This window comes from Mytilus californianus, unplaced genomic scaffold (genome assembly GCF_021869535.1).
Source record: "Mytilus californianus isolate M0D057914Y unplaced genomic scaffold, xbMytCali1.0.p SCAF_4, whole genome shotgun sequence".
NCBI lineage: Eukaryota > Metazoa > Mollusca > Bivalvia > Mytilida > Mytilidae > Mytilus > Mytilus californianus.
Window position 1 is genome coordinate 20,617,746 of NW_026262690.1, and position 26,391 is coordinate 20,644,136.

Genomic DNA, 26,391 nt, shown 5'->3' on the forward strand with positions numbered 1-26,391 from the left:
AGTAAGTATTCAGAGAGTTGAACCTATACTTGTGTAGCTAAGACAACTGGACAGCACAGACAGTTTCGCTGTATTGTGAAGTCAATAAGGACCCACTGTTTCTGTATCAAGATTTAATTCATATAAGATATTGACCCCAGCAATTGTTAGGTTTATAAGAAGTGATAATATGAAAAGGGTTAGCTATTAATGATAAGAGTTCATTTCTTTAGCAATCAGTTGGCAATGAATTTGCAATAAAATTTGAGAGATGCTTGACATACAAAAATATATATATAGTGACAGGTAAAAGATGAAAGAGAAAAATTCTCTGTTCTAAGAACATAGAATAATAAAATCTGATTTACTCAAGAACTCCATGACTTTTGGTGTACTGTTAATTACTTGAAGACATAAAACTTAAAACACATTTAAGTACCAAAATTGATTACAGCAAGTTGGTTACATCATGGCAGATTTGTAATTAACTCCAATGACACACTTGACAAGGTGAAATTAATTTCATCAATGGCAATAGATATATTTCATATTATGGTGACATTTTATATGCTGTACTGTATAGGTTAATTGCTGCAGAAATTGTGCATTAATATCCAAGGTAAACTTCAAATCACTTTTATGTGAATCTCCTGGAGCGGAAATTCAGATTTAATTCTCCAACATTATATGACTGATTACAAACTAATTGTAACCACGTGGCTGAATCAGGATGTTTAATTTCAACGCCAGTAAAGATTGAAATTGAAGAAATAACTTTGTAAAAAAGTGGGAGTTTGTTTTCACTTGGCACCATGTTAATTTCAGAGTAATTTAAAAACAGATAATTGAATTGCATGCTAACTTACATTCTGTTTTGATCTCTGATATAGCACAAATTATTGTGTTATAACTGCATGGTATTTCTTATGCAATAATTTGTCTAACTGAGCTATGATCATCATGTTGGATCATCATTAAACATTAGGAAGAAATAAAGTCAGTAGGGACAAAATATGTCTGTGGTGGATATTTGCACTCAAGCTGTCATATTTATAATTGAGAAAAATATATTGTAAATATTACGTAAAAAATGTTAGGATTTAAGTCATGTACAGCTCTTAAAATTCATAAACAATGTTACATATCAATATAAATATCTTGTTGCTAGTCTTATCCATACACAACTTTTCTCAAGCTTGTGAGCAAACTTGTATTTCAACTCTGATGTACCAATATTCTACAAATCTCTAGTAGGGTTTTCCAAAAGAGTCATACTTTTCAAACTTGTTTTTTTTTAAAATATAAATGTCAAGATAGAAACTCACTGAAGTGAGCCATGCCAAATATTTCATATTATTAAGAAAACTATAGAGGTTTAAAAGACCTTTTTGTCTTTTTTTTCTTTTTTCAAAACACTTTCTGTGACAGGAGGAGTAATTACTAATGGTAAACTAGTACCAGGCATCAATCTATACTAATGGTAAACTAGTACCAGGCATCAATCTATACTAATGGTAAACTAGTACCAGGCATCAATCTATACTTATGGTAAACTAGTACCAGGCATCAATCTAAACTAATGGTAAACTAGTACCAGGCATCAATCTATACTAATGGTAAACTAGTACCAGACATCAATCCATACTAATGGTAAACTAGTACCAGGCATCAATCCATACAAATGGTAAACTAGTAACAGGCATCAATCTATACTAATGGTAAACTAGTACCAGGCATCAATCAATACTAATGGTAAACTAGTACCAGGCATCAATCTATACTAATGGTAAACTAGTACCAGGCATCAATCTATACTAATGGTAAACTAGTACCAGGCATCAATCTATACTAATGGTAAACTAGTACCAGGCATTAATCTATACTAATGGTAAAATAGTACCTGGCATCATTCTATACTAATGGTAAACTAGTACCAGGGATCAATCTTTACTAATGGTAAACTAGTACCAGGCATCAATCTATACTAATGGTAAACTAGTACCAGGCGCCAATCTATACTAATGGTAAACTAGTACCAGGCGCCAATCTATACTAATGGTAAACTAGTACCAGACATCAATTTATACTAATGGTAAACTAGTACCAGGCATCAATCTATACTAATGGTAAACTAGTACCAGGCATCAATCTATACTAATGGTAAACTAGTACCAGGCATCAATCTATACTAATGGTAAACTAGTACCAGGCGCCAATCTATACTAATGGTAAACTAGTACCAGGCATCAATCTATACTAATGGTAAACTAGTACCAGACATCAATTTATACTAATGGTAAACTAGTACCAGGCATTAATCTATACTAATGGTAAACTAGTACCAGGCATCAATCTATACTAATGGTAAACTAGTACCAGACATCAATTTATCCTAATGGTAAACTAGTACCAGGCATCAATCTAATCTAATGGTAAACTAGTACCAGGCATCAATCTATACTAATGGTAAACTAGTACCAGGCATCATTCTATTCTAATGATAACCCCTGCATAATGTCTGAAAAACATGGATGTGAGCAATCAATAATTAAATATAAAACTGAGAAGTCTTCCAAAAATTCCATCGTACTTTGCCTGATAAAAGAGTTTAAAAACTACAAACTAGTAATCATATTGCATATTTTGACCTTTTTAATAAACCTGTCTAAGAAAAAGTTGTTGAAATGTGCAATAAAAACAGATGGATACTCCAGTCTTGAGGTATAAATTAAAAAGTAAGAAATTCTAATTCTGAATGACATTACTATTGGGGTTTGAAAATTGAAAAAAGATGGGATTGTAAAAACCATAAAATTTAATGACAAATTAAACTAGTAAAATATGTTTGAATTGAATTCTTTACCATTAGTTGCAACATTCATATTGTAATGCATTTTTTTTTCCAGAAAAATTAAAATTCCATCCTGTTCCACAAGACTCAAACATTGAACTCCACAAAAATGCATCTTTACCATGTAAAGCTGAAGGTGATGGTCAGGTCAAGGTTCGCTGGTTTAAAGATAGAAGTATTAACATTGCTGAACACATTACAAACATTGATGGCACTTTGACCTTCCTGGATGTGCAGAGGTCAGATGCAGGCAGATATACATGTATGGCTTACACAGATAAACAGGGATCAATAAATTCTACCATTAATATAGATGTTGTTGGTAAGTGTCAAATTTGTTTCTATTGTTATTTTGAAATGTATATGGAAGAAAACAGGAAGATACGTCTATATTTTATTTAGATCTAGATAACATCAGATCTAACTGATTTAACATATATCCATTAATATATTATAATATAAACAGTCCCAGTTATATTATGAAAAATAAAATTTAGCTTTAATTTTATCTTAATAATGAAGTAGCCGTTCATTTCATGAATCCTATTGGTAATTCGTCCACCATGATCAGGATTTTTACGATGCTGACATACTGACAGAGGAATACAATTCAAAAATTTCAAACAAGTTCAAAATTTCTGGTTTACAATGTCCCCATTGATCCTGATTGTTTCTGTTGGGAAAAGTTCAAAATCGGGGACCAGCAAAACATTTCTGGTGGAATTTATAAAAATCAGGATGTTGGCTTGTTTTACAAACCTGATATTGGGATCAGGTTGAGGCATGATAATTCAGATAATATCACCAAAATGAGGATAGTTGGCAGATCTGCATGATACATTTGCATTCAGGAATACTGGCATTAGGTAACAATAGTATATTACCTTTAAATCTAAACTTACAAGATAGCAAGACTTAATGGCCAAATGACCTAAACCTTTATACCTATGATAAGAGCACTTTCTGTATTAAAAACTAGCAGAAGAGTCTAATTCATGTCATACAGACAACATTCACTATTGGGGTTTGGAAATTAAAAAAAGATGGGATTGCCAAAACCATAAAATTTAACAACAAACTAAACTATTGCTCAGTTTTAATTTAGAAAATTAATAACATGCATGAAATGTTAACATTCTGTTAATTGGATAGAACAGAAAATTCTGGAAGCAATCTAATGCATCAAAATAGTTTGTCTAGTTCTGAATTTGAGCCTACTACCAATACTAAACACTGTATGAAGTTATCCTCTCCAATTGATATGCTCAATATAACATATCATCTTAGTTTTACATATTACTTTGACATCTTGAAATACTTGGAAAAAGAATGATTGAGTGGTATTGTCTGCTTACCAAATTGGATATACATGGACTTGATCAAGAAAGTCAGATTACTTTTCTTAACAGATAATATAGATACTTGTTATTTAGTTTATCTGAGAAGTGCAGTGTAATTCAAGAGAATCTTGTCTTAGTAGCATTCAATGGCAGCTGTTATCAGATTTAGAAATTTTCAAATAAGAAAATAAAAACTTTGATTATTTAATAGTTTGGCATTTCACATTGTTAAAAGGTCTTCATGTGATTTAAATTTGTCTACACTAACCCTTGAACCACACTCCTACAATTTGAAATAAGACTAATCTCTTTGTCTGCTCTGACTCCTGACCCACAGTCAAATATAAGGCCAATCATGTGGTCACTGACCCTTGAACTAGTTGTTAATATAAGACAAATCTTCAAGATAGGAAGTATCATAAGTACTTAAACTCAATATCATCCAGCATTAAACTTCTTTTGTGTTTCTCATTTATGTAAGTATAACACTAATTATGCAAATTTTCTTGAGTACAAATGTATTACTTAGTACACTTATAAAGCCCTCTGCTTATGTCATTGTTATATGTTCACTTCTCAGATCAGTGTTATTGTCACTTTCTTGAAAATATATCAGATATTTAGGGTATAATTATATGATCCTCTAAGACGGTTAACATGTTTGTTAGTCATGCCATAGATGTATAAACCCATAGATGAAGCTCTACATCTATGGTCATGCTAATAGAACAATAGTTGCAATTAGCTTTTTTGTCATTTCAGACCATTGATTGGTCTAGGAGTTGTGACATGGAATGTTAAGCGTACAGTTAGCATGATACTCCCCCAACACAAAGGACATAAGATTTAACATCATGGTCATATGTGGCTGTGCATTTATAAACCCCTAAAGCTAAAAATAACCCCTTTTTGTATTGGTCTTACTGTCAGATGGCAGAAGTCTAGGAAACTGCATTGAGGAGCAAAAGGACCTTCAGGATTGGTTTTTATTTTTGCGGGAATTAGAGATTTACACTTATTGGGACTGGAATTAATGATTAAATTTTGGGGATCTGAAATAGAATGCTTTATTTTCTCTGGAATTTTGGATTCAAAGTTTAATTTTCTGGGAATTGTGGATGACCCCATCTGCATTGTATATTCATGACACCAGTTATCATGGGTACAAGTTCATAATCATACAACTGTGTCTTTAATGCACTATGTTACAAAGAATGCTAGAAATGGATAAAAGATGTTGTAAAAAAAAGATGAACATTTGTTTAATACATTAGTGGTCAAGATTTTACTTATGGAAAAAATACTTTTTCATGTATAAAAATTATTTTATGTTTTGATTAATTGATTTCAAGATATTATTATTCATGTGTTTCCTTCATTTACAGTGAGACCAAAATTCAGAGTTGTTCCAATAAATACAACAGTGTTAGAGGGACAATCAGCCATGATACATTGTGTAGCTATTGGAGAACCCAAACCAATGATTTTTTGGGACAAAAACTTTTATCAGAATAGTTTTGATCCAAGTAGAATACAGGTATGTATTCCTTAATCTAATCACACAAAGTATTTTCTCTTGTACATTATAGATATGCATACAGTAAATGCCTCTTCTTTTGAATTATGAAATATTATCTGATTGGCTGTTTGGAGTTTGACTGTAGTTGTCAAAATAAGGGGGATGACATATAATCATGCATTCATGGTACAGCTGTTTATAATGATTTGAGCTGTAGACTTGTAAAAGGAGTAGGTATGTTAAGGACCCTACCTGGCCCCTTAAAATTAACCTGTTTGTATTGGATTTGGTGGAAAGTTTAGATGTATGCTAAGTTTGATAAATAAAAAAGAATGCTGATAGGTAAGCTTTCTGAAAAGAGACCTGGTTTCTTTCTGTTACTTGTTTTAGCTAAGATGCATTGAGAAAATAGCCATTAAATGTTAATTTTGTATTTTAACTAGATAAAGGGGCCATTTTCATGCTTTTTCAAACCTACTTCTTTGGACTTTATGTTTTATTTTACTTTTCAACCCTTATTATTCGTTTCCATCAAGAGATAATTGAAAAATTCTAGCTCAACTATTTTCATTATTAACCAGTTTGAAATTCTCGTGCCATAGTATTGTGAATCATGTAACAAGAGAATTAGACAATACAAGTTTTGAATAAAGGATGTTTAATACTATTCTCAATTAGAACTATATTTAACTATAACTAATCATTACACAACATTCAGATTAAAAGAGCAAATGCAGAAATAGGTTTTCTCCCATAAAACACTGGTTGGTCTATTTTCATTATCATTTCAGTAATTTGATGATATACAAAATCATCATAATACCAAGTGAAAGTAATAAAAGAAAGATTCCAAAGTGTAAAGTTTACACTAATAAATAGATTATATGTCAAACAAAATGATGTATGCACAATCCACTCTGTGATTTATGTTAAATAGTTATCTATTTTCAATACAGATTTGAAGTAGGTACTTTGCATTTTAAACAGTAATTATTCATAATGCCTCACTTTTTGAACAGGTTTACATGGTAAGATTCCGTAGGTTTGGAAGAGAGGTTTCTTTTATAAATAGAATTATGATATAATGCAAAATCTTTGGAACTTATGGCAACTAAAAAGAGTTTTTTTTTTGCTTCACTTTTTCACAGATTTTCATATTTTTGATTATAGTAAAATCCAAGTGACCCTTTGCAATGAATCTGTTAAAAGAAAAAGTAATTGAAGAAAAATTGATTTTTATATTTTAAAGAGTGAAACCACAAAACAATCAAATAAAAGTTACATTAATTTTAAATGTTAGTTTCAACTGCCTAAACACTCTAAAGTTACTAAAATTGTAGTATAGAATGATGAATAAAAAGCAGAAGGGCTGATAGTTAGGGTACACATTTCACCATGTATAATATACAAATTCAACCATCCATATTTAATACTTACAAGGCTACAAATATTTATATATATATGTGTATATCTATAAGACTATAAGAGATTTGTTTATGTTGCAGAAATTGAGCAATGGAACGTTACATTTTACCAAAGTTTATATGGAAGATAAAGGGAGATATGGTTGTACGGCTAATAATACTGCAGGGAATGTACGCATGGAGGCAAATTTAAATGTAGCAAGTAAGTTATCATATTTTACAGAGTTATCTCCCTTGTATACATCCAGGCTACCTTTTATCTCAGTTGGTGAATTAATACATGAATTCTCATGAAGTAGAGGATTTGACAATTTGCTGAATAGAAAAAAACTAGGTGAAAACAAAGAGTACAACAATTTTATTTAATCCCCAGAGAATTTTTTATATTTCAACAAATTATGTAGTTCAGCATAGAACTGAGAATTATTTCTGTCTATTGTTGTCATTGGTCGAAGTACCCTGTTTTTTTGGGGGGGCTGGTTGGAATAAAAGAGGAATTTTTATAAAAGACTTCAATACAGTACATTATTCCTGCAAAGTTCAGTTTATAGTTGCCTGGTTTAGTTTTCCCATAAGGCTTAATGGGAACCTAGCATGTGGCATTATTGCTGCCATGTATTGGACTCAATCAATCATTGAGCAACAATAAAAATCTAAGGCTTTGTAGAGGGTCCCATATTTATATCTTCAATTTAGAAAGATTAAGACTATGTTTCAAACATATAAATTCACTTCCTATGTGAATAACTTGTTGAGCAAGTGTTTTTGCTCTATATTATTTAATTAAATGTGTTAGAAAACCTGAGATTCAAAACAGAAATGAATATTCAGTGTGAACTGAGTCCAAAATGTACCCATCACCCATAAGAATTTTCTCTAGAACGAAAGAGTATTATTAAGCAAAACATTTCTGTATTTTTTCATAAGTATTATTAATTAAAAGGAATTATAATGAATACAAAGATAATGTCGCACCAGTTTTATTAACTTTTTTCTGTTTGATAAGATTTCAAGAGTGTGTTGTATAAAGAGTGGAAAAATCGCTGAAATGTCAACAGAGACAAACTGACCAAAATAATTTATCCAAGACTTTCAAAGCATTTTTAACACTTCAGAAATAATTAAAGCTGCTAATAGTGAAAAATATGTTACAAAACAATATTAATGAGTTTCTTAATGGTTGTAATAGCACTTTTCATCAGAAAAGAAATGTGAAACTCGTAAAGTCTCTAATGTAATGAAGGATCCAAATTCTTTTTTTTTTTTAAATCTTGTGATGTTTACAAGCAGCTTTAAGGTCAGTTGTTATTTTTTGTACAATGCTCAACTATCACAGTGATAAGAATTTACAGTACATAAAAGATGTAAAATTAATGATCATTTGTAGTGTATTTAAATACTGATAAGAAATCATGTCAAAATATGGGTAGGTTTTCCTGAAACATGTTACTTAAATAATTGTAAAATCTGACAATTTATATTTGACTTTTAAGTCCAGAAACAAATCTGTAGAATAATAAATACCTTTAGTAATACAGCTCATAAAGATAATCATGGATAAATTATAGTCTAACAGCACATTTTGACAAGCTTGGATTTTTCTCTCTGCAGGATAAAAAATAAAAGTGACAAAGTTACAAATTATATCATCAAGAAAAATTTATGTCACTTTGTTTACACTCAATGTTTCATAAGAAAGGATTACTGAAAAGAAACGGCTGTGTTGGCGAATTTATGGTGACAAGTTTGATGTTGAAATGCTGATTGTGCACAGCAACTATCTAACTGTTTGACACTGGTTGAAAACAACTAGCTTTTGAAAACATTCTTAATTGACAAGAGTTGAATAGAGTTTTGTACCCTGAAATCAATTTATATGGCATAAATCAAATTAATGTTTTCTCCTGACCAGAATATGTAATCTAGGGTATAAATATGGTATTAAAACTTTAAAGCTGCTCAATTTATTGTCTAAATCTATCAGGATTTCATCAGACAGAAATCATTACTAAATTAGGTTTTTCTAATTCTATAACATTGTTTATTGCACATCCATGCAATTTTGTAGCTTCGTATGACGTTTGGTACGGAAATAAAAATGGAGGATCCAGTGTTATATCAGGATATTGTTGGACGATTTTTGTTGTGTTATGTCAAATATTATGGACCAGTTTGTTTATACGAGATCCAACGTGACACATTCTTTATCATTCCAAGGATAAGTTGATGCATATTGTGATGCATGGCCATATCTGACTGTATTATTTATTGGACGCTATTTTGGAAATAAAGATTTTATATTTGATAGAAAATATTTGTCTTTGTGTTTTGCTTCTACTAATGCAAACCCATCATATATGCATTGTAAGGCAAATAAACAAGAATTGTCATATCAATCTTTGCCAAAAAAAATTGTATATTCATGGTTTCATTAGTTTACTGTTAACAATTATTGGAAATTTTTTATAAGGATTTTTCATTATGTTAGTGAAAATCATTAATTTATGTATTGATATAATAATGTTTTAATTTTTCACCTTGAAAAATTATTGTTAAACATTTTGCTTCATTTGTTTTCTGTAAAAGTCTACGTTTTATGAGTTTCTGCTTGCAAGAATTTATGCTTTGCATATTTGATGGTTTTGCATGTTATTGACGGATGAAAAAAATAGGATGGCTACTAATTAATAAATGTTTAAAATTAGCACTGACTTGAAAAAAAAAATTCATTAAGCAAAAATATTCTTTGATTTCAAATCTCAGAAACTTTCACTCAAAGATGATCTTAACGGAGTGGGAGAAGGACTTTCTTTTTTTATTTCATTTAAAAGATCAAGAACAAATATATCAAAGAAGGTGATATGGTAATAGCCATTTGCATATGTAGTCAAATTCTACAATCATATTGACAGTTGTAGATAAATGAAATGGATGATATAGTCTGGTCATTTTAGTTCAGAAAAGTCATTTTTTTGTCGTCATGTGGAAAATGTGACATAATTGACATAAATAATCTTAAAAAGCCATTCATTTAGGTATATTTGTACATGAGATCAGACATGAACCAAAAACATATTTACTTACATCATCATCTTCATAAACTTTTTGTCACAAAATGTCTTTTAAGGCTGTTACTCATATCTAAATATTAATGGGAAGATTTCAAAATAAGGCAATGTTTGTCTTGCCTTGAGACTGAATCATGATGTTTCAGGGTTGACATCAATAAATGCAAGACATTTGAAACCTGAACCAATCATGCTCGAAAAAATTCTAGTATATTTTACGGTAACTGATATCTGAAGATGTATCTTTGAACATTTTAAGGATGATAAGTTTGAAATTACTAGACTAAAATTTATACCTCCATTTACTATTGCTATTCTAAAATGTTTTTCCTGGATAGATGATGTTTAGAATATTATTATTTATAAGATGAAATTGTTATTTTTTGTAACAAAATATACATGCAACTGTCGGGAAGATTATATGAGAATGATGTTTTTATAAGGAAATACAATTTAGCAGTTACCTCAGTCAACAGACTAATTATTAACCAATTACACCCATCATTAATGACATAATGAGAAGAGGTTGAGTGGTAAAATAATTTTCATTTAGGTGTAGAGTAAGTCAAAAGCTTGTAAGTTTTGTAGCAATTACTTAATAATTATGATTAATCAAGTCTTCAAAAGATAGAGACTTTGTTTTTGTGAATTCTTGTTGCATTTCTGGGCAAGGTTAACGAAATATTTGTCTGGATCATTTCTTCACATGGTATGTATTTTGCCATATCTGACTGGTAACTCGTTTTTGAAATGGTAAAATAATGTATGTAATAGTGTTTCCATCAGTTTCCTTGTTCTGATTCGTATTAAAGAGTTTTAGAGTAAACACATTTTATATACATACATGTAAAGCATTAATCCTTCTATACAATGATTTGGACATTAGTTGTGCATAATAGCCAACTATACATGACTTTCCTTATTTTGGTAGAAGATTAGCTATTTGTTGAATTTCTTCATTTGGAAAATATACCATCTAATTTATCATGAAATCATGTTTTAATATAGTGGAAATAAGCCTTAATTCCCTTTTATGAGCTAGCTCTAATCCTTGTTTTAAGGATAAATTTAGCATCTGTGAGAGTACTTTCAATATCTTTGTACTTAATGCCTTCATTTTCTATGTTTGTTATTGCAGGTGCTTCTGAGTTTGGAAAGGAGGGGGTTGAAGAGGAAGAAGGAATAGATATGGTGAAGACCATTATAATTGCTGTGTGTAGTGCAGGGGCTTACTTTGCACTTGTCATAGCACTTACAGCATACTTTAGCTACAGATTGTTTATGAGGAGGAAAAGATTTGCTAAATCTATGGGTATACACAATTTTCTTTGCATTTCTTTGAAAAGTTTTGTCATTTATTTAAGTGCTTTCAGTGTAGTAAGAAAATTTTGGCTTCCTTAGATTACAGAAGCAGAAATGGTTAAATAATACTAAAATCTGTCTTTTAGATTTATTGTTATTTTTATGCCTCTGCCTCATCGGAGGGGGCATTAAGTGTTACTCTTGTCTGTCCATACGTCCGTCCCAAAAATTAGTTTCCATTCACGAACTTTAGTTTGCCTCAGCCAAATGTTATGAAACTTATACACAATGCTTATTACCATAAAACACAGATCAAGTTGGAATTTGGGTGGCGTCACTTTTACCGTTCTTGAGTAATACCCCATTACAAAGTTATATGCAAGAGGGGGCATCATCTGTGTCCCATGGACACATTCTCCATTATTTATTTTCTCTTGTCTTGAATATACATGCAATATTTGCCACTGGAAATTAAGCAAGCAACAAAAAACAATAAATGTAGCTGCATGCTAAATATATACTTGTCATTAAAGAACACCATCTGAAGTAAAATGCACATACAATTAGAAATCTGCAGTCAAACAGTTTAATTTATTATCAAACTATTGTTGTATGAATATCACACTATATAATGTTTAGTTTAATCGAATTGCAGCAAATAGCAGTTTAAATAGTGAGCATCATAAGTAATAATTAATGTAAATTTTTATAGTGTTTAAAGTGTAGTAATTAATTCTGATCTATTTATGTTTATAGTTAAATCAGAGAATGGTGACACCAACAGAGAACAGCATGAACTGTTAGTAAAAGATCGTGACAGTGAATCCCGTGGACAGTTACGTAGTGACAGTGACAACAGATCACATGTGTCAGGAATGAGTTCACATCCCTCTCATTCATCACAATCACAATCAACAACATCACAGTCACAATCACAAAGAAGTCGAAGAGGAAGCTATGACAGACTTGTATTTCCTAGACATGATCTGGCAACTATTGGCATGCTTGGTATGTTACATTATACCAGCCCCCCCCCCCAAAAAAAAATGTAGCCCCTGGAATTTAGATCTAATTTCAAGATTTAAACATTTACACAGATCCTTCATAAAAACAAAAGTATACCACTTCAAATCTATAAGCATGAATAAAAGGAGATGTGGGTTATTCATCAATAAGACAGCTACCCAACAACATATATAACCAAAAGACATCATGAGAACAAAACCTTATAATGTTGTGCAATATACGAATTTCTAAATCATTCAACAGAATGGAGCAAAAAAAAAAAAATATGTTTTTAAATTTTTAGTTAGTACCTTAATTCTCATAAACCAATGTATAACAGCCATACAGAGAAAACAACAACAATACTGCAATATTATAGTATTCTTCATATCTATTAAAGTAAGCTTTCTTTGATAGTCTTTATTGTTTTTAGTCACAATTTTTAGAAACATATTATATACACCTGTATATTGTTAAGACGGTTTGTTGACTTCCAGTTGTTGTTTGGTTTCACATTGTTGGGATACTGTCTCATTGACATTTAACACACATCTCCTGTAATTAAACTGTTGTTAAACATTTTTGCTTTCTGATGAGTATATTCTAGCACAATATTACTAACTACATACTCTAAAAGATTTCCAACATATGCTTTGAAGATTTTTTAATTGAATTTGCTTGATTTTAATCCGGAAATTTACCAAAAGTAAAAAAATATCACAAAATGTAAAATGATAACAGTTTTTCTGCAGATATAAGGTTTCCAATAGAAGAATAATCTGTGAAACACTGAATTCCTTTCTTTTATAGGTAAAGGACTGTTTGGTGATGTATTCTTAGCAAAAGCCAGAGGCATTAAAGATTATGAACCAGAAACACTGGTTGTTGTTAAATCACTGCTTGTTAAAGATGAACATTTATACTATGAATTCAAACAAGAGTTAGACATGTACTCCAAGCTAGATCATCCATGTATAGCCAAGATATTAGGAGTGTGTAAAGAGATAGAACCACAGTTTGTTATCACAGAGTATTGTGATTGGGTAAGTAACAACATTGCTGGGAAAAATTGTTAAATTTGATGTATTTAATATTTCTGGAGGGTCTTATAGATTAGACCAAAATAATATGAATATATTTTTTTCATTTGGTACATTTAGTTTTTCATACGCTTCAGCCAACATTATACTATACATTGGAAATTTCTACTACATAAGAAATGAAAAAATACTATACAAGAAAAATCACATGGCACTCATCAGCTTGTTTTGTTAATAGATGTACAGAGAATAGATGACATACATTCTCAAAATAACTCAAACCAAGGAAGAAAAAGTTATCTAATCTAAGACATACGATCCCATGTGTAATAGCATGTCCTATATATTTTTGTTTACATATTTTATTGATTTAATTGATTTTGCATATTTTTTTTTATATTATAAAAATTAACTTTAAAAAAAAACCAAGATTAATGTTGCTCAGGGATATCAAATTTCTTTACTTGTGAAAATCACTGACAATATGAATGTATTATGACCTTCATGGGAATAAGGATTAACAAATTCTTGAAGAGAGAATATTTATTTATAATATTACATTGGAAAAAGCCATTTCAATAGTGACATAAATAATTATTATTGTTAATGTAAAAAAAAATCTGAACACTGGTTAACTTAAGCCATGGACATACAACCTTTGTACTAAATAAAGAATTTTTAAAAATTTGAAGCATTATCTATTATTATCAGTTTATTGATTGATCTAATGTCTGTGTCTTCTGTCAAAGTTTCCCAGACAAATATGGGGCACTTGTCATGCACCTAAATATCAGAAGATACTTCCTAATTGATCCCACATTTTCCTTTAAAAATATCGTAAAGGTTCAAATTTGAAAGAGTAAAATCCAAGACTGTAAACAATAAAGATGAGAATGGAAATGGGAAATGTGTCAAAGAGACAGCAACCCAACCAAAGAGCAGAAAACAGCCGAAGATCACCAATGGGTCTTCAACACAGCGAGAAAATGAAAGTGTGTACTAGTTCAGTGAAAATCAACATCGCACTAAACACCAAGACATATAAATGAAATAAAATTAAAAACATACAAGACTAACAAAGGCCAGAGGCTCCTGACTTGGGACAGGTGCAAAAATGTGGCGGGGTTAAACATTACTTGATTCCAGGACTAAAAAGTTAAAAGAATGATTTAATTTTCGTTTCATAACAGTAGAGAATATTTTATATTTTACAGGGTGATTTGAAACAGTTCTTATATGCAACGAGAGGTGGACTCAATGGACAGTTTCCTCGTGTACCACCTTTAACTGCTGTACAAAAGACAAACATGTGCCACCAGGTGGCATCTGGACTGGAACATTTATCGAATCATCGCTATATTCATAGAGACATAGCATCTAGAAATGTGCTGCTGACATCTCGCCTTGAACTAAAAATAACCAGTTTATCATTGTGTCGAGATGCATATGCAGGAGAATATTACCCCTATGCTCAGAATCTTATTCCTCTACGATGGATGCCTCCTGAAGCAGTTTTCGATGGAGAATTTTCAGTTAAAAGTGACATTTGGGCTTTTGGTATTTTTGTTTGGGAAGTCTTTCATCTTGGAGATCTGCCTTATACTTCACTTACAGATGATGAAGTGTTGAAACATCTAAAAATAGAAGATTTAAAATTGACAATGGTGGACCTTTGTCCACAGGAGATTATTGACCTAATTACAAAATGTACTGCCGTATGTCCAAAGGAAAGACCTTTATTTAGTGAAATCTGTTCATTCTTTGGGGAATACATTTTAAAACTACAATCAACTGCTCCTGTCTAACTGAAATCCATGTCTGTTTTAGAGAGAGTATTTATTTTGTGTATATATTTTTACATTATACATTTTCATATATATATATAACTGTTCTGCAGTGCAGTGCAGAATTCTACAAGTAATTGAAAATCTACAAATTTTTATTTATCATTGTTCAATGAATTAATCATTGTCTGAATGATATATGTTGGAAATATGAGGGAATTGAATGTAAAGTACTTGAGAAAATTGTGATTTTTATAAATAAGCTGTATGTTGATATAGTCCTCAAAATTTTATTTTCTGTGTATTTATATATGGCTACAAATACTTAAAAAGACACTTGTCTAATGAAATGGTTAATGTTTTGTAATAGGAATTGTAAAGTATGTAACTGTATTTGAAACACCCCATCGATGATATACACCTGATTGTTTGTTGATTTATACTTTTAACTTTCGTTATTCTTACACATTTACAGCTATTGACAAATTTTAAAAATTAAAGGCTGTTACATAAATTAAATTTTACCAAATAGTCCCTCTACAAAGAAGTGAGTGAGATGAAAGGAAATATTATTTGATGTAATACTTCAGGCTTTAGGTCCATTTTGTAAACATTGTAAAATATATGATATTGAGTTACTATTTATAGTGTTATTTCCTGAAAACTGGGCAATATTGTTCCAGGTAGAATATGATATAAAATGAATAATGGGAAAGATTATTCCAGGTAGAGTGTGATATTGCCTGAATAATAATGGGTTTTATTGTCCCAAGTTTCTCAGAATAATCATTTTATCAATTTTCAAGGAGTACAAGGTACCATTTTGTGTGCTTTGCTTGCATTATTTCTTGTTTATTATTTTGTTTGTTGTTTGTATAAACCAAAATCATAAGCAATATTTTCCAAAAAAGAATTCCCCATTATTCTTTAAATTGCCTGAAATTTTGTCTACATTTGTTGAATGTATTAGAAACACACTAAAGTTGACCAAAGCTGTTGTTAGAAAATAAAAAAAAAATGAAATAAATTTGATGCTATAAAGTACTGTATATATGTTTAGGAACCATGTTGTTATTGTTAAAGTGATACAGACTTTAACAGATTCTGAAAAAAACTGTTTATTTTTTAACGAGAATCAATAATTGTTTCTGCTTTGTTTTCCTTAAATATCGTTTATTTTTATTATTTTTTTAAAGATGACAGTTTTAGCAGTTTGACTGCAAATAAAAACTGGACATCCAAGCAGTTTAACTGCACTTAAAATGATTTTTACTAGCAGTGTGTTTGCTTATAAGTGACTCATGTGAAGATAAAGTAATAAACAGTCACTTTGATACTTATTATGTATAATTCTTAAAACTTATAGCTACAAAGTAGTGAATGCCTCATGAAAAAGATAGCAGTTAAACTTAGTAGAAATACCAAAAAAAATGTACCAAGAAAGCAGCACTTATATGTACAGACATTTAAACATATTAACTATTTATTAATGTTTATTGTAAAAGAAGTGAAAATTCTACAAAAGATTGAAAGTAGAAATGGTATACATTATGAAAATACCTGAATATGTTTTTAGAATTAGATTTACATAAAATGAGTGAAAATCTGATATTTTAAAGGAAAACTAAACCAGAAACAAATGAATATATTAGAAAGGACAACCAAGTTGTCTAGAGTGATAATATTGTACTGTGTTTTAGTGTTTATAGATTTGTCATTGTGTAGTTGATATAGATGTGTGAATGAAATCAAGATTTGTTAGTATGCATGTCATGTTGTGCAAGTATAAGCAGGGGAGGTAATTCAGATTTGTTAGATTCATTTTATGTGACTTCATTTTTCAATTCAACTCATATAAGGATGATACAATCATATACTTGTATGTTCATACAGAAATCTATCATTTTGTGTAAAAAAAACTTTGCATTCCATTAAGGTTTTCATATTTTCTTCAATTTCAATCAATCATATTACAGATTTTGTTTAACCTAAAAATATTAACTGTCTTTATGACAGAAGAGAAAGTTTACAGATTATTTGAGATAAGAATTCACTCTCTTATCATGTATTATCTCTGAAGATTTTCACATGTTACATAACAATGAATATGATTATAAAACACATCATGATTTTGGCTTTCAACTGAATTAAAAGAGAAGGTCTTTTCATACAGTTAGATTTATTGACTGCCAAAGTATTTTTATGACAATCACACATATCAAGGTATTAAACATAAGAGTAAACAAGCACTTTGATTTATTGTACCATTATATAATAGTACTATTGAGTTAATCAAATCCCATGTATATTTCTTTCATTTCTGACCTTCAAAAATTTATAGGTCATATTTTTGACAACATAAATTATCTGATAAAATCAAACTATTCTGCTGTCCCTTGTTTGTGATATGTTTTGATTAAGTCAATGCATTTCGCTGTCATTATATGGGTTTAGCATGTCATAAGTGACTTGAATTCAGAAAGATTCATTTGTTCCTGTTTGCTTAGATGCCCACTGGTTAGTCTTGTTACAAAATGAATGGTAAATTGAGTCAAAAATTTTATTCTTCCATTTAATTGATAACACAGTATAAATAAGTTTGTTGTTAATCCAAACTTACCAAAAAGAGATATAAGTTATCTATTATAACATGATCTTCTGCACTCTGAAATGAAATAAATGAACTGTTTGGTGAATTATCCATTCAATTCAAAGGTTTAATGTTAAAGATTATAAAATATAAATTACAGCTAACCTTTATAAATGTGTAATAAGTATATAGTTTGTTCGGTGGATCATTTTTGCCATTGTTTACAAGGATACAAATAGAGTTTAGTTTGACTAAAATTGTTTCTATATTTAATATAGCTAGTCCTGCATTTATGGTCACCAAACAACTGTGAATTCTTTGTACAAACTACACACTTAAATAGTCTAGCTTTTCATACAAATGATGAAATGGTGTTGCATTATTGTGAAATACTACTTCCAAAGAAACATATAATTAATTTATGTATATTTTATAACCTATTACTAAGATATTCATATTTTATTTCCTACAAAAACAGCATAATTTGCATAAGTCCCTGAATTAACTGGTTGACAAATCTTTAGTGAGATAGAGAGTGTGATATATGGTGCTGAAGTTTTATCAGAACTCTATGTATGTATGTGTCTTAATCTATGCAATTAGATTAATAAAGCTTATTTAAATTATAAGATCTGAGTTTAATTTTTATACATGAATAAAAAATATGAGGTGTATAGGTCAATGAGACAGCAACCCAAAGATAAAAATAACCAAAATACATTTAGATGAGAACATGCAGCCTTCAACAAAAGACAGGTTTCTAAATAATATGTCAATCTCTAAATCGTTTGGAGTCGATTGAAGATGTGGATAAATTGACAACACCCAATTCCCAAATTAATGAAAACAATATAATACATTATACCACAATAACTGACGAATTTCCTGTTAAAATAACAAAAAGATATCTAGATTGTAACATGCAGTCTTCCACAATAGACAGGTGTCTATACAATATGCCAGGCTTTAAATTATCTCTGTCTATGAACAGCGTGAAAAACTTTTATCTGAACCAATAAAGATCTGCCATTAACACACAGTTCTCCAAATTACAAAATACATAAAGAAATAATGTATTACTGGAGATGTTCCTGTCTAGGGACAAACAAGTGGTGTTACACTATTTTTGTCTCGTCTACAATGAAAGTCTCTGAAGGCGAGACATAGGTGGTGGGTGCATCTACAATTGTTTAGTTAGTTTGAAACGAACTACTTTTGATAGATCAATGATATTTTCTTTAAAGTTGCATTACTATCAGTACATATCAGTTTGATAACTATTTTGGGCCCTGCCTCCTTGGTCATGGTCAAGTGACTTTGAATTAATTATCAAATTTCAATGTTAAGTTTTCTGCTTTAGTTCATTTGATAGGTACTTGTTGTGAAAGTTCAATGATGTTGTGTATAAAGTTGCATTAGTATCAGTACATATCAGTTTGACGTCTATTTTGAGGCTCTGCACCGTAGGTCCAGTGATTTTGAATTAATTAGCAATGTGGCTGTCAATCAAATTTTTTTTTTTTTCTAATTTTCTGCTGACAGGCGAGACATATCTCTGTGTCAACAATTTATTTTAGACTATAATGAAATCAACATTCTATTGTAAATTTGAACACGTATTAGTTAGTTATTTTACAATAAGTATGTTTATGGACATAACATTACCTTTTATATGGATACCTACTGAAAATATATTGCAGTTACTCTTAACTTTCATCTTTCTTGTATAAAATAATTATATTATATAGTTTTATTATTCAAATATTGACTAGGCTAAAGGGAGATAAGTCTCTTAGTGGATTTTTCTGAAATTTTATATTATGGCTTGTGTCAGCCATGCAAACAACTGGTATAATTTCTTTCAAGTAAATATTCAATAAGTTTTAGCAGCAGTAAAAGCTACTTACAATGTATGTTACATTTTCAAGGGAATCCCAATTACTACAAAGAAACGCCTATTCAATGCAATATTTGGGGTCCTGAAATAATTTCTGTGAAAGAAAGTGCAGTATTCATTATTATGTTGGATTGGTCAAGAGAATTGTAGAACTAACAAGAATATTTGAATATTCAATATTCCGAAGCAAAAAATTATTACGACACATGATTCTGATTAAGGATATTTTGTTAAAATGTTCCAATTGCATGGTTTTACCAGTATAGATCTACATCCTTTGAGAAGTGCACAGCAGTATCAATAGAGATTATTGTTATGACACCATCCAAAATGAAAATTGTAAAAACAATATCCTCAACTTGCAATACCTCTTTCAGGAACTGTTGAAATTATGTATAACTACATTACATGAACTCCACTAAGATGTTACAGCAATATTTGTAAGAAATATCCATGGTTGGCATTGTTACAGCCATGTGTCAACAAACTGATTCTTTGACGATATCAATGAAAGGTATTGTTACACCATCATTATTTGTTGACTGTTATGAAATACCCATGTTACTGGTGACCAATGATATGTTCCACATTTCCGTCCTGTTTTATAGTGTCCCTAATAACACTGATATCTTTAATGACTTTTTAGTACATCACTGAATGTGACTTATTTCCTGATTTTTTTTTACTTTCCAGAGGCAATATTTTTGCTGCCACTAATGGATCAGGAATTGCTGACAATTCCATAGTATTGCAGTTAACTCCTGGATATTTTTGGTGTTCTTGTTGATGATTCTTTAGTTCCCTATAAAGTGTTGTGTCGGTTGTTGTCTCTCTGTTCTTCTTTTTGCTTTATTCATGGTGTTATCTGTCTGGGTTTTTTTTTCCTTTGTTCATGGTGTTGCCTGTATGTTCTTCATTTTGCTTTGCTCATGGCGTTGCCTGTATGTTCTTCTTGTTTTGTTCATGGTGTTGTTTGTCTGTTTTTCTGTTTGCTTTGTTCATGGTGTTGTCTGTCAGTTCTTCTTTTTGCTTTGTTCGTGGTGTTGTATGTCTGTTCTTCTTTTTGCTTTGTTCATTGTGTTGTCTGTCTGTTTGTCTTTTTGCTTTGTTCATGGTGTTGTCTTGTCCTTTCTTTTTGTTTTGTTCATGGTGTTGTCTTGTCAGTTCTTTTTGTTTTGTTCATGGTGTTGTCTTGTCAGTTCTTTTTGCTTTGTTCATTGTGTTGTATGTCTGTTTGTCTTTTTGCTTTGTTCATGGTGTTGTCTTGTCAGTTCTTTTTGTTTTGTTCATGGTGTTGTCTTGTCAGTTCTTTTTGTTTTGTTCATGGTGTTGTCTTGTCAGTTCTTTTTGTTTTGTTCATGGTGTTGTCTTGTCAGTTCTTTTTGTTTTGTTCATGGTGTTGTCTGTCTGTCCTTTTTGCTTTGTTCGTGTGTTGTCTGTCTGCTTTCTTTATGCTTTGTTCGTGGTGTTGTCTGTCAGCTTTTCTTTTTGCATTGTTCATGGTGTTGTCTGTCTGTTCTTTTTCCTTTGTTCATGGTGTTGTCTGTCTGGTTTTTTTTTTTACTTTGTTCTTGGTGTTGTCTGTCTGTTTTTCTTTTTGCTTTGTTCATGGTGTTGTCTGTCATTTCTTCTTTTTGCTTTGTCTATGGTGTTGTCTGTCTGTTCTTTTTGCTTTGTTCATGGTGTTGTCTGTCCGTCCTTTTTGCTTTGTTCGTGTGTTGTCTGTCTGCTTTCTTTATGCTTTGTTCGTGGTGTTGTCTGTCAGTTTTTCTTTGTGCATTGTTCATGGTGTTGTCTGTCTGTTCTTTTTCTTTTGCTCATGGTGTTGTCTGTCTGTTCTTTTTCTTTTGCTCATGGTGTTGTCTGTCTGTTCTTTTTGCTTTGTTTGAGGTGTTGTCTGTCAGTTTTTCTTTTTGCTTTGTTCATGGTGTTGTCTGTCTGCTTCTTTATTCTTTGTTCATGGGGATGTATGCCTTGTCTTCTTTTTCCTTCGTTTATCGGGTTGTCTGGCTGTTCTTCTTTTCGCTTTGTTCGTGGTGTTGTCTGTCATTTTTCTTCATATGTTTTTTAATGTCCCTTGGTTTCTTCTTCTTTTTTTTAAATACCTTAAAATGTTATTGTTAAGAGTTATGTAACGGCTAAAATTAGCACTTATGGCAACTTTTTCAAAAGATTATCACAAACATTATGTTCAGCTTTATTCTTAGCTCACCTGGCCTAGAGGGCCAAGTGAGCTTTTCTCATCACCCGTCGTCCGTCGTCGTCTGTTAACTTTTACAAAAATTTTCTCTTCAGAAACTACTGGGCCAAATTTAATCAAACTTGACCACAATCATCATTGGGGTATCTAGTTTAAAAAATTTGTCCGATGACCCCGCCTGCCAACCAAGATGGCCGACATGGCTAAAAATAAAACATAGGGGTAAAATGCAAGTTTTGTCTATTATTTTGAAAACCGTTATAAATAGAGAAATCTGACAGGAGCAGACATGTTCAGAATGTTGAACTCTATACCAATTATCCGTATACGTCAAAACTTTTCCATTTTTGCTTATTATCTTAACTATAATAGATAGAGAGAAACTTTAAATTGCAAAAAAATATCTGCAAGACAAGTTCTACAAATAAGTCTACATGGTCGAAATCGTCAGTCGACTCCTTATTAGAGTCATTGCGCTTTGGTGACGATTTTTACCATTTTTTTTGCGTTTTTGCCTTATATCTTGCAAATTATAATAGATAGATAGAAACTTAAATGAGCAAAAATCATCAGCAAGACAAGATCTACAATTAAGACAATATCGAAGAAATCGTACGACGACTCCTTATTGCAGTTATTGTCCTTTAAGGACGATTTTTACTCTTTTTTTCACGTTTTGCCTTATATGATAAGAATTATAATAGATAAATAGACACATTAAATTACAAAAATGATCAGCAAGGCCAGATCTACTAACAAGTCAAATTTTGTCGATATAGTTAGTAGACTCTCACTCTTCATAGGAGTGATTGCCCTTAAATGAGGATATGTTTTACCCTCTTTTGTGTTTTGAGCAAAAACTAAAAAAGCTAGACAGAAACTAAACAGAGATGATCAGTAATACAAGATCAACAAAACAGGCATTTTTGTCATGCATGATTCTATTCTAGTCTACAATGTTGGAGAGTGTCCTTTGTTGAATATGCACACAGACCAAGGTGAGCGACACAGACTCTTTAGAGCCTCTAGTTACTCTATTTCTTAAAAGTGGTAATTGTTCTGGCAAAGATTGCAGAAGAATTGTGGCACCGAATATTCAGTAATAATTGTTACATCAGCAGAACTAAGAAGCATTGTTGCAATATGTGTATATGCCATTCTTACAGTCATACTTCCAGAATGCATCTCTTGGTGTTATTGTTCAGCATTACCTGTAGTATGATTTGTTACAATATCTCCAGTTGTCATAGTTTCAGAAACACGATTGAAAATCCTGAGGGCATTGCCACAGTAATTTACATTTTGCTCCAGCAGTATATGCAGTAGACCTTGTTTTATATATCTCTAGTGTCCATTGTTATCTCAATAATTGGACCCTGCTAGAGTAACAACTTCAGTCTCATATTAAAGGATTGTTAATGTACTAGTGTACTGTAATCATATTCAGTTTTCCAGGCATCCAATTTTCAAGGTTTGTTTTAGCATGTATTGTTTCTAAGTCCATGCTATGACAATATTATTGTATAGCGTCTGCCATCGATGCAATCTTTCGCATCGCCATATATAATGTGAAAATAAATTCACTGATTAATTTCTGCTTTTCAGCATTAATTGGCAAGTTAGTAGTAAATGCTGTTTTTCATTTTTCTTCTTCCAAAACAGATAAGCTTATCGAACTGATAATTTGTGCAGACAAAGCGAATCTACAGTGTTTGCATTTTTTCAAACACCATAGTCATTTCTTAACTCAAGCTCGAACGTGTCTTTTTAGTGGGTACTGTGAGATCGTTCCATAGCGATATAATATCTATTGAGAACGATTGTTTTTGTATCTGCTTTCTTGCAAACGGAACATGGTACCTTTGGTTCTTTCCTCTTAAGGTTGTTGTTATTGAACTAAGCGGGTTGTTGGTATCGCAGCTCAAGGTTGACAATGTCGTTCAGACCGATGAGTTGCTCGCGGCTCGTTCTTGTTTTGACAGTCATTTGCAATTGCTTGAATTCCAAATCTTATTGCAGCATTATTGTGTCTCTGTAGGTTTTTTTCTATCTGTGCATGACTCGGTCACCAGCAACAATCGGACGGATGATTTGGTGACTGTGTAATATGTGGGTCACTGTAATACATAGCTGTTATAGTGTAGGAATGAGAACTCTACACCAAGGAACTTCAGACTGGACAGATTCAACAGTAGATTTTCCATTTTCGAGGACGGTTTTATCGCATCCATGCTGTATGTGTCTTGATCCTGCAAATTATAATGTTCTCCTCAAATATTTTACATCCTATCAATGTGAAAAAGAAAGGTCTGTATATTTCTGTGGTGTGCTTTGCTTCCTTCTTGAATGTAGGTGTATCTTTAACTCATTTAGGATAACTTCTTGAAGAATGGATGCCTAGGAAAGGACTATGAATTCTGGCACTTTTGCAGCACCTAGAAACTGATCGCTCTAAGTCATAGTCTATCTGGTCTAGAGGCATCGTGGAATTGAGAGAAAAAAACTGATAAAGAACAACTGCTTTTGTGATATTTACGTTGCTAATTTCTGATTTCAGGGGATGTAGATTTAGGTTTTAAGTTGAGCACATATATAAAGTGGTTGTTCAGGAAGCGACCTTTGCAGATGTTTCCGCGTATGTTAGAGCATTTTTCGTTTTCCTTGGGTTTGCTGTAATTAACGCACCGGAAGCATTTAGTGTTGGGGTGAAGTCTGGCTGGTTATTTAATCTTTTTAATCCTTCTTGCATGTTTATTTTATTTCAGATTTTAGGCCTGGAAATCTCTTCTTACACCTTCCCATACATGTGGATAGCGTTTTAATCATCTGTGTTATTCAAGGTTTGTAAAAATGGTTACTGGTTATTTCATGGAACTAATGAATTAAAGATATTGGTGAATATGGTGTTGATGTCCACCAACATTTCTTCTACAGCTGGCATGTTGTTTTTTTCTAGAAATTGTTGTTTAAGTTCTAAACTATATTGTCTTGAAAAAATTGTCACATTTTTCATCGCCTCGGCAACAAACTGGACCTGTTTCTCACAAGACATCTAAGCCTCACGGAGAGATACACTCCTACACCAATAGTACGAGACCAAGCGCTACTTATACAGGGAAACCAGAGAGATCTTGTCATCGGAAAGAGCAGATAATGAAAAATTGAGGACATAATGTTAGAAATCGTTTGTTTATAAAGTAGTTTTTAATCGGTTTTCTAATAGATATACCGTGTTCCGAAAAAATGTAAGACCACATCCTATTCATTATACTGATCTATAGAATTAATGTCACTCGATACGGATGCTATACTACTCAAAGAAAGTTTTGCAACACTTCCATTGAGATTAATTTGTAGATAATGCTCAAAATGATCTGAAATTAACAGTATTCCTGTTTTGAAGGATGTTGAATTGATTAAAGAAGAAAACTAAAACAATATGATTAAAATTTGGGGGTTAAAAAAACTACCATTTTTTTCTTCATTTTATTGCGAGAGAAATGTTTGTTTCGGCTCATATGTAATAAATTATGCCATCAGATACCACTTCGTCATTTTTTTGCGTTGTATGTATTATTTAACAAGACATGTGCAAAATAAAGTGGACCCCTCCCCCCATAATTTGCGAACAGTGTATCTGTGAAATTTTGACCAACATAACTGCAGTACTTTTTAATACACATATGATTGAAGATTAAGAAAACACAAAGTTGAAAGATATATCGAGATTATGTTTTACTTTATTTTCAGTCAGAAGTTGTGTTGCTAAACTGTTTTATCTTACGTAGTATATAAACATTTGTTTGCACCTGTCCTAAGTCAGGTTTCAGTGGTTGTCGTTTGTTGATGTGGTTCTTAAGTGTTTCTCGTTTCTCGTTTTTTATATAGATTAGACCGTTGGTTTTCCTGTTTGAATTGTTTTACACTAGTCATTTTGGGGCCCTTTATAGCTTGCTGTTCGGTGGGAGCCAAGGCTCTGTGCTGAAGGCGTTTGACCTATAATTGTTTACTTTTTACACATTGTGACTTGGATAGAGAGTTGTCTCATTGGTATTCATACCACATCTTCTTATTTCTAAATCCTATTGACGGACAGTTTTAGTTTAGCAAATACTGCTTCAGATGTTGTTTTGATTTTATAGTAGTCAGTAATGAAATCGTTCAGTATGGCCAAGAGGGCTCCAACGTAACAATACTTTTCTCCTTGTGGATGGCCTTATTGCTTGGTGGAAATATTCTTGTACTGCATTCTAAAGACACTAGATATGTTTCTACACCAACGATGAAGCTCGGAACTGATTATTTGAATAGGTTCATGTTCTTTCTGTCAATATTAGCTTATATTAAACTATAAGCCTGACATTTTCAATTGATGAGTCTTTTTCACTAGCC

General features: G+C 31.4%; 1 protein-coding gene across 1 annotated transcript in view; it reads left to right on the forward strand.

The window, feature by feature from the left end:
- Nucleotides 1–18,531, forward strand: part of LOC127737651 (inactive tyrosine-protein kinase 7-like) — a 109,634-nt gene extending 91,103 nt beyond the window's left edge. Inside the window, exons 11-17 of the mRNA XM_052248510.1 lie at nucleotides 2,886–3,152; nucleotides 5,556–5,707; nucleotides 7,195–7,315; nucleotides 11,320–11,493; nucleotides 12,240–12,491; nucleotides 13,299–13,531; nucleotides 14,743–18,531. Coding sequence (XP_052104470.1) covers nucleotides 2,886–3,152; nucleotides 5,556–5,707; nucleotides 7,195–7,315; nucleotides 11,320–11,493; nucleotides 12,240–12,491; nucleotides 13,299–13,531; nucleotides 14,743–15,333 — 1,790 coding nt within the window. The 3' untranslated portion in view covers nucleotides 15,334–18,531. The remainder of the gene's footprint in view (nucleotides 1–2,885; nucleotides 3,153–5,555; nucleotides 5,708–7,194; nucleotides 7,316–11,319; nucleotides 11,494–12,239; nucleotides 12,492–13,298; nucleotides 13,532–14,742) is intronic.
- Nucleotides 18,532–26,391: the final 7,860 nt, after the last annotated feature.